Genomic DNA, 14520 nt, shown 5'->3' with positions numbered 1-14520 from the left:
TTAGAAGTAAAATCATGTTTGTTTGGTACAGATTAATGAAATATAGATAGCAACTTGGAAGGAGTACATATTTGGATGGGAGTGATAAAAGATTTTGAAGAGGAAAATAACTATAAAAGACTGTTCTTATAGGCAGAAAGGGCCTACAAGGCAGATTTGCTGTAGAGGTTTTGGGTTAAAGCCTGAAAAGAATCAAATCTGATCATACTTCAGAATGTTCTTACGATGGCATTTTTCTTTTTTCCTCTTACCTTTCTCCTTTTCTTTTTGATCGAGTAATATCTTGGGTCTGGTAAGGAAGAGCAGAATAATCCCATTGGGTAAGAATGAGTAATGGGCTAACTCAGAGAAAGGTGAAATATGGAGGCAACAGGAAAAGCCTTAGGCTGTGTTGTGCTGAGGATCTGCTGTGGGGAGAAGTAATGTGGAAAGGCCATGGTCAGAAGATCAGGGTCTTTGGAGGAGATAATAGAAATAATTACCCTTTATTGAGCACCTATCTGGCATGTTCAAACAGTATTATTCTCATTACACATAAGAGAAGGGACCTATAGAGGCAGGGTGGAGAAATTGAAACTCTAAACCCAAAGCTCTATCAGTGGTGTTCAAAACTTTTTTTTTAGTTTTTGAGATAGGTCTTATTTTGTTGTCCAGGCTGGCTTTGAATTAAACTTTTTATTTTTAAAGCTGCAATTTGATTTTTTTTTTCCTGTAGGAAAATTGTATATTGGGGAACTGATTATACTCTACACATAAAACCTAAACTAGTTGAAATCAGGTTAAGAGTACCTGAACCCCAGGTCACTCAGCTTCTTTCTTTGGCCTTCTCTTCTTCTCATCCTCAGAAGTTCTGAGGCACCTCTGTAGAACTCCAGTTTGAAGTTAATTGCATTTCACCTTACTGCTGTTCTTTACTTGGCGATAGTGATTGAAAGTTGCCAGAAAAATGTACTCTGATACCCTCTGTTTGGTGTTAGGCAGCCCATTTTATGTTAACCACATAAACTTTAACCTACGTTTGTAATCAGTATCTTTTATCAAAAGTGCATTTTTAAGGATTTACTTTTCTTTATCTTGAAGGTTGTGGCAGCACTGCCTGAAGGTATGAGACCAGATTCTAATCCTTATGGTTTTCCATGGGAATTGGTGATATGTGCAGCTGTTGTTGGATTTTGTGCTCTTCTCTTTTTTTTGTGGAGAAGTTTTAGATCGGTAAGTAACCAGTGTTGTACTAAGAGAATGTTCATTCTGTCACTGGACTGAACAAATAAAATAACAAATAATATTTGTTATTTTAAGGAAACAAGTTAGGAACTATGTAGGGATTCAGAGGGTTTGGTTTTGTTTTGTTTTGTTTTAAGAGATGAGGGTCAGCAATGGGAGTCAGGCCCAGTGTCATGGCTCTCACCTCTAATCCCAGCACTTGGGAGGCCAAGGCAGAGGGATCGCTTAAGCTTAGGAGTTTGTGACCAGCCAGGGCAACATGGTGAGACCCCATCACTACAAAAAATACAAAAATTAGCTGGACATGGGAATACCTGTCTGTGGTCCCAGCTACTCAGGAGGCTGAGGTGAGAGGATTGCTTGAGTCTGGGAAGTCGAGGCTGCAGTGAGCTGTGATTGTGACACTGCACTCCGCCCTGGGTGACAGAGGGAGACCCTGTATCAAAAATAAAGAGATGAGGGTCTTGTGTTGCCCAGTCTGGTCTTGAACTCCTGGGCTCAAGCAGTCTTCCTGCCTCAGTCTCCCGAAGTGCTGGGATTACAGGTGTGAGCCACCATGCTCGACTTGAATCTTTTAATATAAGATCTTTCACATATATATATTTTTAAAGAGATGAGATCTCACTGTGTTGCCTAGGCTGCAGTGCAGTTGCTGTTCACAGATGTAATCATAGTGTACTATAGCCTCAAACTCCTGGCCTTATGCAACTCTGTTCAGCCTCCTGAGTAGTTGGGGGACTACACAGACCCATGGCACAGTGCCCAGCTTCATCTTTTTTAATTCAGGAAAATTTTATTTATTTTTGAGACAGGGTTTCACTCCTGTCACCCAGGCTGGAGTGCAGTGGCATGATCTCAGCTCACTGCAACCTCTGCTTCCTGGGCTCAAGTGATTCTCTTGCCTCAGCCTCCTGAGTAGCTGGGATTACAGGCCTGCACCACCATGCCTGGCTAATTTTTGTATTTTTTTTTGGTAGAGATGGGGTTTCATTGTGTTATTCAGAACTCCCGGCCTCAAGTGATCTGCCCGCCTCGGTCTCCCAAAGTACTGGGATTATAGGCATTAGCCACCACACCTGACCTAATTTTGGGAAAATTTTCGTGCATTTTTGGGACTGCTATTTTTCAGATGTTGGCCCTTCTACGTCTGACTTCCATATCTCTTAACTTCTATTACTCACTTTCTTTATGGTTTTCTGTACCTTTTGAGAGAGTTCCTCAGTATGAGGAACTGAAATCAGTTCACTTATCCATTCTTCATCTATACTATTGTAGAGTATCTTGTTTTTTAAATGTTTCCCATTTAATTTTATCTCTATTCATATTCTGTAGATGATTCAAGTCCTCATTTCTTTTCTGCTTGTTTGTGTTACCTTAGCCCTAAGACTGATCCTTTTACAAATGAATTCCCCCCTGCTTCATTATTTGAGAGGTTAAGGAATAAAAAAGTTTAGTTTACTGTTCCTTTAGTCAGTTCAGGTCTATGATCCTATGTAACATTTCTCTTTTATTCTGCTGTTTTATTTTGGATATTAGCATCAGGGAATATGATAATAGGGGCTGCTGCTGCTTTTTTTTTTTTTTTTTTGAAATGGAGTCTTGCTCAGTCACAGGTTTAAGTGCAGTGGCGTGATCTTGGCTCACTGCAACCTCTGCTTCTCGGGTTGAAGCAATTCTACTGCCTCAGCCTCCTGAGTAGCTGGGACTACTGGCATGTCCCACCACGCACAGCTGATTTTGTGTGTTTTGTTAGTAGTGACGGGGTTTCACCGTGTTAGCCAGGATGGTCTCGATCTCCTGACCTCGTGATCCACCCACCTCGGTCTCCCAAAATGTTAGGATTACAGATGTGAGCCACCGTGCCTAGGGGTCTTCTTGAGATTATTTTTTTAGGGTCAAAGAAATTAAACAAGTATCTTTAGAGTAAAGTTATTTCAGAGCTTTTAATTTGCTAATTCACAATGTGAATCTTCAATAGGGAGCCTTTAATAAGTAGAATTTAGGCCTGGCGACGTGGCTCATGCCTGTAATCACAGCACTTTGGGAAGCCCAGGTGGGTAGATCAGCTGAGGTCAGGAGTACTAGACCAGCTCGACCAACATGGTGAAACCCTGTCTCTACTAAAAATATAAAAATTAGCCAGACATGGTGGAGAGTGCCTGTGATCCCAGCTCCTTGGGAGGCTGAGGTAAGAGAATCGCTTGAACCCGGAAGCAGAGGTTGCAGTGAGCTGAGATTGCACCATTGCACTTCAGCTTGGGAGACAGAGCAAGACTCTTTTTTTTTAAAAAAAAGGTAGCATTTATTTTCTCATTGGAAATAGAATACCTTCGGTTTACTTGTATTTATACGAAGGCGATAAGAAACCCATATTTTTAAGTTGGTAGTAGATGTTAAAAAATTGGTTTATTTGAGTGTGTATTTGTTTTAATATTTTTGTTGAAAATTTGTTTCAGGTTAGGAGTCGGCTATATGTGGGTAAGTTCTTTTTTCTGCTTTAAATCTCATTGTTGTGATGTAAAATCTTAGAATAATTTACTCATGATGATATTGGCTTGATTTTAGGAAGAGAGAAAAAGCTTGCTGTAATGCTTTCTGGACTAATTGAAGAAAAATGTAAACTACTTGAAAAATTTAGCCTTGTTCAAAAAGAGGTAAGATATTTTTGAAAATAATATTCATCTTAAGAGTCAGAGAACTTTATACTTCTCACTGTAGGTGCTTTTGTGTATATTTAAGATTATGAATGCTTTGTTGCAGAGTATGAGATTTTTCTTGCTTTTCATATTCAACACTTAACCGGTCTTACTAATTTTAATCATTGTAGTAGGTGTACAGTGGTATCTCCTTATGCTTTCCCTCTGTGTTTTCCTGACCGATGAGGTCGAGCACACAAACACATCCTCTGCATGTGCACATTTCTGGTGTCTGTCTGTGTATCTGAATGTTCTCTTCTCATAAAGACACCAGTCAGATTGGATTAGGGCCCACCCTAACAGTGTTAACTTATTTTCACCACCTCCAAAGGCCTTGTGTTCAAATAGAGTCACATTCTGAGGTACTGGGGGTTGGAGTTTCAACATATGAATTTGTGGGGACACAATTCAGTCTGTAATAGTCTTTGATCCATCTAAAATCATAGCTGATGGTGCAGTTGAGGGTGTGTGTGTGTGTGTAAGATTCAGATTTTTATCTGTGTGTATCGAGTTAACCAATGCCATTTATTGGAAGGACCATCTTTTCTCAGTTGTTCTATAGTGTCGTCTTCTTAAGTCACTGAATATATATGAGTCTGTTTCTGTTAAATCTTGTATTTTGTTGGCCTTTTTCTTGTTTGTTTTTTGCCAATAACATGCTTTTTTATGTCGTGTAGTTTTATAACAAGTCTTGGTATCTGGTATGGTTAATTTATAGTTCTTGGCTATTATGAATAAAGTTACTATGAGCATTCTTCAGGTTTTTTTTTGTGGGTATGTATTTTCTTTTCAGTAAGTAGTATTGGTATAGTTTAAGTGTATAAGATACTGGCTATTTTAATCATTTTTTTCTTTGTTTCTGGCTTTCAGCAGTGTTACTATGATTTGTCTAGGTGTGTTTTTTTTTTTTTCTATTTATCCTTTTTGGGGTTTATGATACTTCTAGAATCTGTAGCTTAATGTCTTTTATTAGTTTTTTTGTTTGTTTGTTTTTCTTTTTTTTTGATACAGGGTCTCCCTCTGTTGCCCAGGCTGCTGTGCAGTGGTGTGATCTTGGCTGACTTCAGCCTCCACTTCCTGAGCTCAGGTGATCCTCCCACCTCAGCCTCCTGAGTAGCTGGGATACAGGCATGTGCCAGCCACCATGCCCAGCTAATTAAAAAAAAATTTTCATGGAGATGGGGTTTTGCCACATTGCCCAGGCTGGTCTCGAATTCCTGGGTTCAAGCAATCCTCCTGCCTTGGCTTACCGAAGTGCTGGGATTACAGCTGTGAGCCACTGTGTTTTGCCTTTTATTGGTTTTGAAATACTCTTGATTGTTTCCACATATTATTTTTGCCCTTTCTTCTTTTTTTTTCTGGGACTATAAAAAAGTGTATTTTAACTTTTTATTATATCTCATCTGTCTCTGATGTTCTTTTCCGGGGTTTCCATGTTTTTGTTTGCCCACAGTTCAGTCTTGATATATTCTTCTTATCTAGCTTCCATGTTGCCAGTTGTTTTCATTTATGTTTATTAAACCATCCATTAAGATCTTATTTTCATCTCTTGCCTTTTTCAGTTCTGCAGTTTTATTCTGGCTCTTTTTGTAATTCTTTTCCTCTGGTACAATACTATTTTTAAATTTCTTTTATACATTATATTCTCTTATTTTTGTGGTTTTTTTTTTTTTTCTTTTTTTTTTTGAGATGGAGTGTCACTCTGTCGCCTAGGCTGGAGTGCAGTAGTGTGATCTCGGCTCACTGCAGCCTCCGCCTTCTGGGTTTAAGCAGTTCTCCTGCCTCAGCCTCCTGAGTAGTGGGGACTACAGGCGCACACCGCCACGCCTGGCTAATTTTTTGTATTTTAGTAGAGATGGGGTTTCACTGTGTTGCGCAGACTGGTCTTGAACTCCTGAGTTCAGGCAATCTGCCCGCCATGGCCTTCCAAAGTGCTAGGATTACAAGTGTGAGCCACCACACCCGACCTATGCTCTCTTATTTTATTTATTTATTATTTTTATTTTCTGGTTTTCAGACACCTGCATATTCTTTCTTATTTTAATGTTTGGCTAAGAACTCCATTTTTAATTACTACTGCGTTATCCAGTAGTCTCTTTTTGGTGCTCATTTTTTTTCTTGTTTTTTAGTCAAGTCTTGTCCTCTTGAATGCCAGGTTATTTTACATTGAGTGTCAGTGATAGTATGATAAAAATTGTAGAGATAGGCCGGGCGCGGTGGCTCAAGCCTGTAATCCCAGCACTTTGGGAGGCCGAGGCGGGTGGATCACGAGGTCGAGAGATCGAGACCATCCTGGTCAACACGGTGAAACCCCGTCTCTACTAAAAATACAAAAAATTAGCTGGGCATGGTGGCGCGTGCCTGTAGTCCCAGCTACTCAGGAGGCTGAGGCAGGAGAATTGCTTGAACCCAGGAGGCGGAGGTTGCGGTGAGCCGAGATCGTGCCATTGCACTCCAGCCTGGGTAACAAGAGCGACACTCTGTCTCAAAAAAAAAAAAAAAAAAAAAAAAAAAAAAAATTGTAGAGATAATTTTGAAGCTGTGGATGCTGTCATCTCTCTTCAGTGAGGATTTACAACTGATTTTCATAGGCAGCTAGGCTAGGAACATTAGAAATTTCAGATAATGTTATTTTAGTTTATTTTTTGTAAAATAAGTTTTATTGTGTATATTTAAGGTATAAACATGGTAAGATACATATATAGTAAAATGGTTACTACGGTGAAACAAATTAACATATCCTTTATCTCTCATAGTTACCTGTTCCCTGCCCACCCACCCCACTAAGGACAGCTATAATGTACTCATTTAACAAAAATCCTGAATACAATGCACTGTTATTAACTATGGAACTCATGTTGTACAAGAGATCTTTTAACTTGTTCATCCCACATATTTTCTTTTATTGAGACAGGGTCTTATATTACCCAGGCTGGCGTGCAGTGGTATGATCTTGACTCACTGCACTCTCTATTTCCTGGGCTCAAGTAATCCTCCCACTTCAGATTCCTGAGTAGCTTCAGGTACAGGCACATGATACATGCTTGCCTGATTTTTAAATTTTTTGTAGAGATGGGGGGGTCTCCCTATGTTCCCCAGGATGGTCTCAAACTCCTGGGCTCAGGTGATCCTTTTGCCTCAGCCTCCCAAAGTGTTGGGATTACAGGTGTGAGCCACCATGCTGGGCCATATTTTCTACTTTGTAGTTTTTGACCTACATGTCTCTGTTTCCTCCCTCCCACCCAACCCTTCTAACCACTGTTTTATTCTTTCTGTATATTTGACCTTTACAAAAACTCCACATATAAGTGAGGTCATGCAATATTTTTCTTTCTTTATCTGGCTTATTTTACTTAGCAAAATGTTTTCTAGGTCCATCTGTGTTGTAGCAAATGGCAGGATCTCCACCTTTTTATGGCTGAATAATACTCCATTTTAAATACATACCACAGTTTCTTTATTCATTTGTTTGTTGATGGATACCTAGGTTGTCCCCATACTGGCTGCTACAGGTAATGCTGCAGTGAACATGGATGTGCAGCTGTCTGTACAAGGTGCCAATTTCATTTCTTTTGTATAAATATCTGGAAGAAGGTTTGCTGGATATAGTAGCTCTATTTTAAATTTCTTTACGAATCTCCATACTGTTTTCTGTAATGACTGTATTGATCTACATTCCCTGGCAGTAGTGTACAGTAAGCCCTTAAAGTCCTTGATAGGTTCTTGGAAATTGACTTTAAGTGAAACAATGTATACTGAATCCAGTTTGTTTTTTTTTCATCAGTGTTATAATGAAACAATATTGAAGAAAACAGTGTTATTCAAAGGATCTACTCTATGTCTTTCTCTTTTCTTATCTAGAAAAAGCGTTCCCTTTTTTTTTTAACTTTTAAGTTCAGAGGTAGAAGTGCAGATTTGTTTCATAGGTAAACTTGCATCATGGAGGTTTGTTGTATAACGGTTCTCCTTTCTCCACACCCTCACAAATACTTGTCATCTCTCTTGTCTTTTTGATAATAGCTATTCTAACAGATGTGAAGAAGTATCTTATTGTGTTTTTGATTTGCATTTCCTTGATGATTGGTGATATTGAATACCATTTCATATACCTGTTGGCCATTTTCATGTCATCTTCAGAGAAATATCTATTCAAGTCCTTTGCCTGTTTTTTAATCAGGTTATATGTTTTCTTGCTGTTGAGTTGTATGAGGTCTTTCAAAATATTGAGTATTAACCCCTTATCTGATGTGTTTTTTTCTCAATCTGTAGGTTGCCTTTTTACTATAGTTATGTGTTTTTTAATTTTTTTACCTTGCAGCTTCAGCTCAAAGGAAATTTCATTTTGTTAATTGTTTGTTTTGCTGTCTAGAAGCTTTTTAGTGTGACATAGTCCTATTCACTTATTTTTTGCTTTTGTAGCCTAAGTTTTTGATATGATACTCAGTAAATTATTACCAAGGCCAATGTCAAGGAACTTTTTTTGTTATGTTTTCTTCTAGGAGTTTTGAGGTTACAGGTATTATGTTTAGGTCTGTTATTCGTTTTGAGTTGATTTCTGTGTATTATATAAAGTAAGAATTCAATTTCATTTTTTTTTTTTCTTTTGAGATGGAGTCTCACTCTGTCATCCAGGCTGGAGTGCAGTAATGCGATCTTGGCTGACTGCAACCTCCACCTCCCAGTTCAAGTGATCTTCCTGCCTCAGCCTCCCGAGTAGCTGGGACTGCAGGCAGATGCCACCACCCACGGCTAATTTTACCTTGTTAATTTTACTCCTGTCCTTGTGATCTGCCTGACTTGGCCTCCTAAAGTGCTGGGATTACAGGCATGAGCCACTGTGCCCAGCCAAGGTAGCAAGTTCTGGTTGGTAAGGACGTTAATTTCCTTTTGCTGCTGTAAGAAATTAAACACCGCCGGGCGTGGTGGCTCAAGCCTGTAATCCCAGCACTTTGGGAGGCTGAGGCGGGTGGATCACGAGGTTGACAGATCGAGACCATCCTGGTCAACATGGTGAAACCCTGTCTCTACTAAAAATACAAAAAATTGGCCGGGCGCGGTGGCTCAAGCCTGTAATCCCAGCACTTTGGGAGGCCGAGGCGGGTGGATCACAAGGTCAAGAGATCGAGACCATCTTGGTCAACATGGTGAAACCCCGTCTCTACTAAAAATACAAAAAAAAAATAGCTGGGCATGGTGGTGCGTGCCTGTAATCCCAGCTACTCAGGAGGCTGAGGCAGGAGAATTGCCTGAACCCAGGAGGCGGAGGTTGTGGTGAGCCGAGATCGCGCCATTGCACTCCAGCCTGGGTAACAAGAGCGAAACTCCGTCTCAAAAAAAAAAACAAAAAACAACAACAACAAAAATACAAAAAATTAGCTGGGCATGGTGGCACGTGCCTGTAATTCTAGCTACTCAGGAGGCTGAGGCAGGAGAATTGCCTGAACCCAGGAGGCGGAGGTTGCGGTGAGCCGAGATCACGCCATTGCACTCCAGCCTGGGTAACAAGAGCAAAACTCCGTCTCAAAAAAAAAAAAAAAAAAAAAAGGAAATTAAACACCATGACTGCCTATTTTTTTTTTTTTTTTTTTTTTGTATTTTTTCGTAGAGACAGGGTTTCACCATGTTGGACAGGCTGGTGTCGAACCCCTGTGATCTGCCCACCTTGGCCTCCCAAAGTGCTGGGATTACAGGCACAAGCCATCTTGTGAGGCCTTTTATTTCTTTTTCTTGTCTAATTGCTCTCAATAGTACTTCTAATACTATTTTGTTTTTTATTTTTGAGAAAAGCTCTCATTTTGTTGTCCAGGCTAGAGTGCAGTGGCATGTGGCTTACTGCAGCCACAACCTCCTGAGTTCAGGTGTTTCTCCCACCTCAGACTCCCAAGTAGCATGTACCACCACACTGGTTAATTTTTTGTATTGTTTTGTAAAGATGGGGTCTGGCCATGTTGCCCAGGCTGGTCTTGAACTCCTGGGCTCAAGTGATCTGCTCATCTCTGCCTTCCAGAGTGCTGGGATTAGGTGTGAGCCATCACACCCAGCCCTTCCAGTACTGTTTTGAATAGAAGTGGTGCTTGTGCACATTCTTGCTTTGTACCAGATCTTAGTGGAAAAGGTTTCAGTTTCTCCTCGCTGATGATGATATTTGCTGTAGGTTTTTCATAAATGATCTTTGTTATGTTGAAAATAAACTTTATTTCTTTTTTTTAATTTTTATTTTTCTCATTATTTAAAAAATTTTATTTATTTTGTATTTTTTTTGAGACAGAGTCTTACTTTGTTGCCCAGGATGGAGTGCAGTGGCATGCTTATGGCTCACTAGAGCCTCAACCTCCTGGGTTCAAGTGATTCTTCCACCTTAGCCTCCCTAGAGTAGCTGGGACTACAGGTGTGTGTGTGCCACCAAGCCTGGCTAATTTGTGTATTTTTGGTAGAGACTCCATGTTATCCAGGCTGGAGTCGAACTCCTCGGGCTTCCCAAAGTGTTGGGATTATAGGCATGAGCTGCAACACCTGGCCAGATCTTTATTTCTATACTTAAACTGTTAAGAGTTTGTATCAAGAAACCTTGGTCTGGGCTTGAGGGTATGTGCCTATAGTCCCACCTTCCTGGGAGCCTGAAGTGGGAGGATTGCTTGAGCCCAGGAATTCAAGTCCAGCCTGGGCAACATAGGGAAATCCTATCTCTCAAAATTAAAAAAAAAAATGGATGTTGAATTTTGTTGAATGTTTTTTCTTTGTCAGTTGGTATGATGATGTGGTTTTTGTCTTTCAGTCTGTGAATGTGACGTATCACATTAATTGATTTGCATAGATTAAACCGGCTTTGCATGACAGGGAGAAACCCCACTTAATCACAGTGTATAATCTTTTTGATGTATTCTTAATTTTAACTTGTTGATTATTTAGGATTTTAACATCAGTGTTCATCAGAGATACTGATCTGTAGGTTTTTTTTTTTTTTTTCATACAGAGTCTTGCTGTGTCACCCAGGCAGTAGGGCACGGCTCACAGCATCCTCTGCCTCCCGGGTTCAAGCGATTCCCCTGCCTCAGCCTCCTGAGTAGCTGGGACTACAGGTGCATGCCACCATGCCTGGCTTTTTTTTTTTTTTTTTTTGTATTTTAGTAGAGATGGGGTTTCACCACGTGGGCCAGGATGGTCTCGATCTCCTGACCATGTGATGCCTGCCTCGGCCTCCCAAAGTGCTGGGATTACAGGTGTGAGCCACCACGCCCGGCCTTGTTTGTTTGTTTATTTATTTATTGTGGTGTCTTGGTCTGGCTTAGGTATCCAGGTGATGCTAGACTCAAAAAATGTGTTTGGAAATATTCCCTCCTGTTGTTTTTTTTGGAAGACTTTAAGAAGTGTTGGTAATTCTGCTCTGAAAGTTTGGTAAAATTTAACTGTGAAGTCATCTGGTCGTAGGCTTTTCTTTGTTGGGAGGTCAGATTAAGTTAATAACAGGTTGAGATATTTGGAAGCTGGGCCTTAGTTCAGAGGATTAGTCTGTTTTTTGTTTTGACTTTGTTATAAGGTAGGTAGGTTTTTTGTTGTTGTTGAGATAGCCTTACTCTGTTGCTCGGGCTAGAGTACAGTGGCGGGATCTTGGCTCACTGCCACCTTCGCCTCCTAGGCTGAAATGATTCTTATGCCTCAGCCTCCCAGATAGCATGCCACCATGCCCAACTGATTTTTGTGTTTTTAATAGAAACAGAGTTTCACCTTGTTTGCCAGGCTGGTCTTGAACTCCTGACCTCGTGATCCACCCACCTCGGCCTCCCAAAATGCTGTGATTAAAGGCATGAGCCACTGTGCCCGGCCAAGGTAGCCAGTTTAGGTTGGTAAGGACATTAATTTTCTTTTTTTTTTTTTTTTTTTTTTTTTTTTTTGAGACGGAGTTTCGCTCTTGTTACCCAGGCTGGAGTGCAATGGCAAGATCTTGGCTCACCGCAACCTCCGCCTCCTGGGTTCAGGCAATTCTCCTGCCTCAGCCTCCTGAGTAGCTGGGATTACAGGCACACGTCACCATGCCCAGCTAATTTTTTGCATTTTTAGTAGAGATGGTGTTTCACCATGTCGACCAGGATGGTCTCGAACTCTCGACCTTGTGATCCACCCGCCTCGGCCTCCCAAAGTGCTGGGATTACAGGCTTGAGCCACCGCGCCCGGCAATTTTCTTTTGCTACTGTAATAAATTACTATAAACTTAATGGTGTAAAACAACACACATTTATCCTCTTAAAATTTTGAAGGCCAGAGTCTAGAACTGATCTTTTAATAACTTTATTTTGTTGTAGAGATGGGATCTCACTATGTTGCCTAGGCTGCTCTTGGCCTCAAGTGATTCTCTCACCTTGGCCTCCCAAAGTGCTGGGATTACAGGCATGAGCTACCACACCTAGCCTTAAAACCAATCTTATGGGCAAAAGTTAAGATAGCAGCATGTCTGTTTCTTTACGCATGTTCTAGGAGAGAATATGTGTCTTGTCTCTTCTAGATTCTAGAGTCTACCAGCATACCTTGGCTCATAGCTACATCCTCCCAATTTCTGCTGCTATCTTAATATTATATCATTCTTTTCTAAGTTTGTTCCTCTTGCCTCCTCCTTATAAGGACCCTTGGCATTATATTCGGCCCACCAAAATAATTTGGGATGCTCTTTCCATCTTAAGATCCTTTATTATACCTGGACATTCTCAGGAGTAGAACATAGACATCTTCGGAGAGGTCATTGTTTAGCCAACCACAGGGTCCCATCCTAAAGCCTGAGCTACACTGGTTCATCTGACTTGGCAGGTCCTCAACTGCAAGTTTTTTTTCTCAGCTTCCGAGTCTCCTGCTCTGCTTAGTTTCTCAGCCCATCAGCCTCTTCTGTTAGGGGGAATAGAAAGGTCAGATGCTAGACATGCCTTTCTGGGGATTTCTGCTTCTTTCACAGATTCTCACTGGTTTGATAGCTCTCTCAGGCTTTCAGACAGATACTATTTTATTTGGGTATTTTTGTCATGATCTAGAACAATCTAGTCTTCAGTTTAATCACTTTTTTTTTTGAATCCTTGAAGTGCATTTTGCCAAACAGCATTATATATTGTATTGTTTCTTTCATTTTTTTATGGTCATTCCTTAGTTTTAAGGATTTTTATATGCCACACTTGTTTTGTTGTCTTGTATGAATTAAAAGTGAAAAGTTTTGATGGTCAGTTACTATAAATTTCTCTTTAATGAATAGGCTTAAAGAAGAGGTTTACTTGTTGGGGGCATAATTAGACAGCTTACATAAAAATATGCTTTTTGGGCCAGGTGCGGTAGCTCACGCCTGTAATCCCAGCACTTTGGGAGGCCGAGGCGGGTGGATCACAAGGTCAAGAGATCGAGACCATCCTAGTCAACATAGTGAAACCCTGTCTCTACTAAAAATATAAAAAATTAGCTGGGCATGGTGGCGCGTGCATGTAATCCCAGCTACTCAGGAGGCTGAGGCAGGAGAATTGCCTGAACCCAGGAGGCGGAGGTTGTGGTGAGCTGAGATCGTGCCATTGCACTCCAGCCTGGGTAACAAGAGTGAAACTCGGTCTCAAAAAAAAAAAAAAATGCTTTTTGAGTAAACCTTTGGATAATCTTTAGTACAACCTTAGATTAGAGTTTTTACCTTATTTTTAGCAAAAGATGCTACTATGTCTGCTAATACATGTTCTCTGGGAAGCAGACTTTAGTCTTAGGGGTGAAGTTCTAGCATCTGTTGCCTGAGCTAGTGGTTTGTGATGTGTTAGCTGCTCTGGCATTGGTTGTTACAGTGGTCAGATTTGAAAAACTTAAAGCTAAGTAAATCCAAGTAAATTTAATGTACGTGTGGAAATGGATTCTGTCTGCTTCTTAGGCATCTATCCAGATAAGATTTAGAATAAAACGGGTAGAGTTTTTACTTGTGGTGGTGTTTTGTTTCAGTATGAAGGCTATGAAGTAGAGTCATCTTTAAAGGATGCCAGCTTTGAGAAGGAGGCAACAGAAGCACAAAGTTTGGAGGTAAAAAACCAGATGGTATAATTTTAAAATCTGGGGAAAAGATACTAAGTAACAAAAACTTTAAAAATATATTTTCTGAAAACTAAGTATTTGAAAGAAATGTGAAAGAGCATCTCTGGATGTTAAAACTTAAATAAGAAAGTTAATCGAGGAAATGGAACATTAGTAGGGAGCATTAAATATAAAAAATTGAGCTTTTCTTGCTAACTTGTTTTGAGTGAGGTATGTTTATATTCAAGGACTTAGAAGCTATAAAGAAACTCTTCATTCTATCATTCCTGGGAAAAGTATTAAGGTACTTATTCCTTTTTTGACTCAGTTTGCTCTAGAAAGGAGAAATAGGATTCATTTTACAAACTTAGGAATAGTTGGTAACAACAAATTATGTAAATTATGACTGTATTTGCCTTTACTTTCATCCTGAGGGTATTAAGAACTAACAAGAATTAGGCCAGAAATTTACATTATAAGTAGCGGTATGTTGATAGATGTTTAACAACTGTTTTTGTTTGTTTGTTTGTTTTTAAAGTAGCCTTATCTGTAGCATTTGCTGAGTTCTGTAGTATACTTCCAT

At 40.0% G+C, this 14520-nt stretch overlaps 1 protein-coding gene across 11 annotated transcripts in view; it reads left to right on the top strand.

Moving 5' to 3' along the window:
• MIA2 (MIA SH3 domain ER export factor 2) overlaps window positions 1-14520 on the top strand; it is a 107619-nt gene that overhangs the window by 36825 nt on the left and 56274 nt on the right. For all 11 annotated transcript variants that reach the window (XR_012516241.1, XM_074393533.1, XM_010339445.3 and 8 more), the window contains 4 exons: window positions 1081-1212; window positions 3681-3702; window positions 3790-3878; window positions 13869-13946. Coding sequence is in view for 10 of the 11 variants with exons in the window: in XM_074393533.1 (XP_074249634.1) it covers window positions 1081-1212; window positions 3681-3702; window positions 3790-3878; window positions 13869-13946 (321 nt within the window). In the remaining variant the exon portion in view is untranslated. The remainder of the gene's footprint in view (window positions 1-1080; window positions 1213-3680; window positions 3703-3789; window positions 3879-13868; window positions 13947-14520) is intronic.

This window comes from Saimiri boliviensis, chromosome 2, assembly GCF_048565385.1.
Source record: "Saimiri boliviensis isolate mSaiBol1 chromosome 2, mSaiBol1.pri, whole genome shotgun sequence".
Classification (NCBI taxonomy): Eukaryota; Metazoa; Chordata; class Mammalia; order Primates; family Cebidae; genus Saimiri; species Saimiri boliviensis.
Note: the sequence above shows the minus strand (reverse complement) of the source record. Positions and strands in the feature narration are given on the sequence as shown.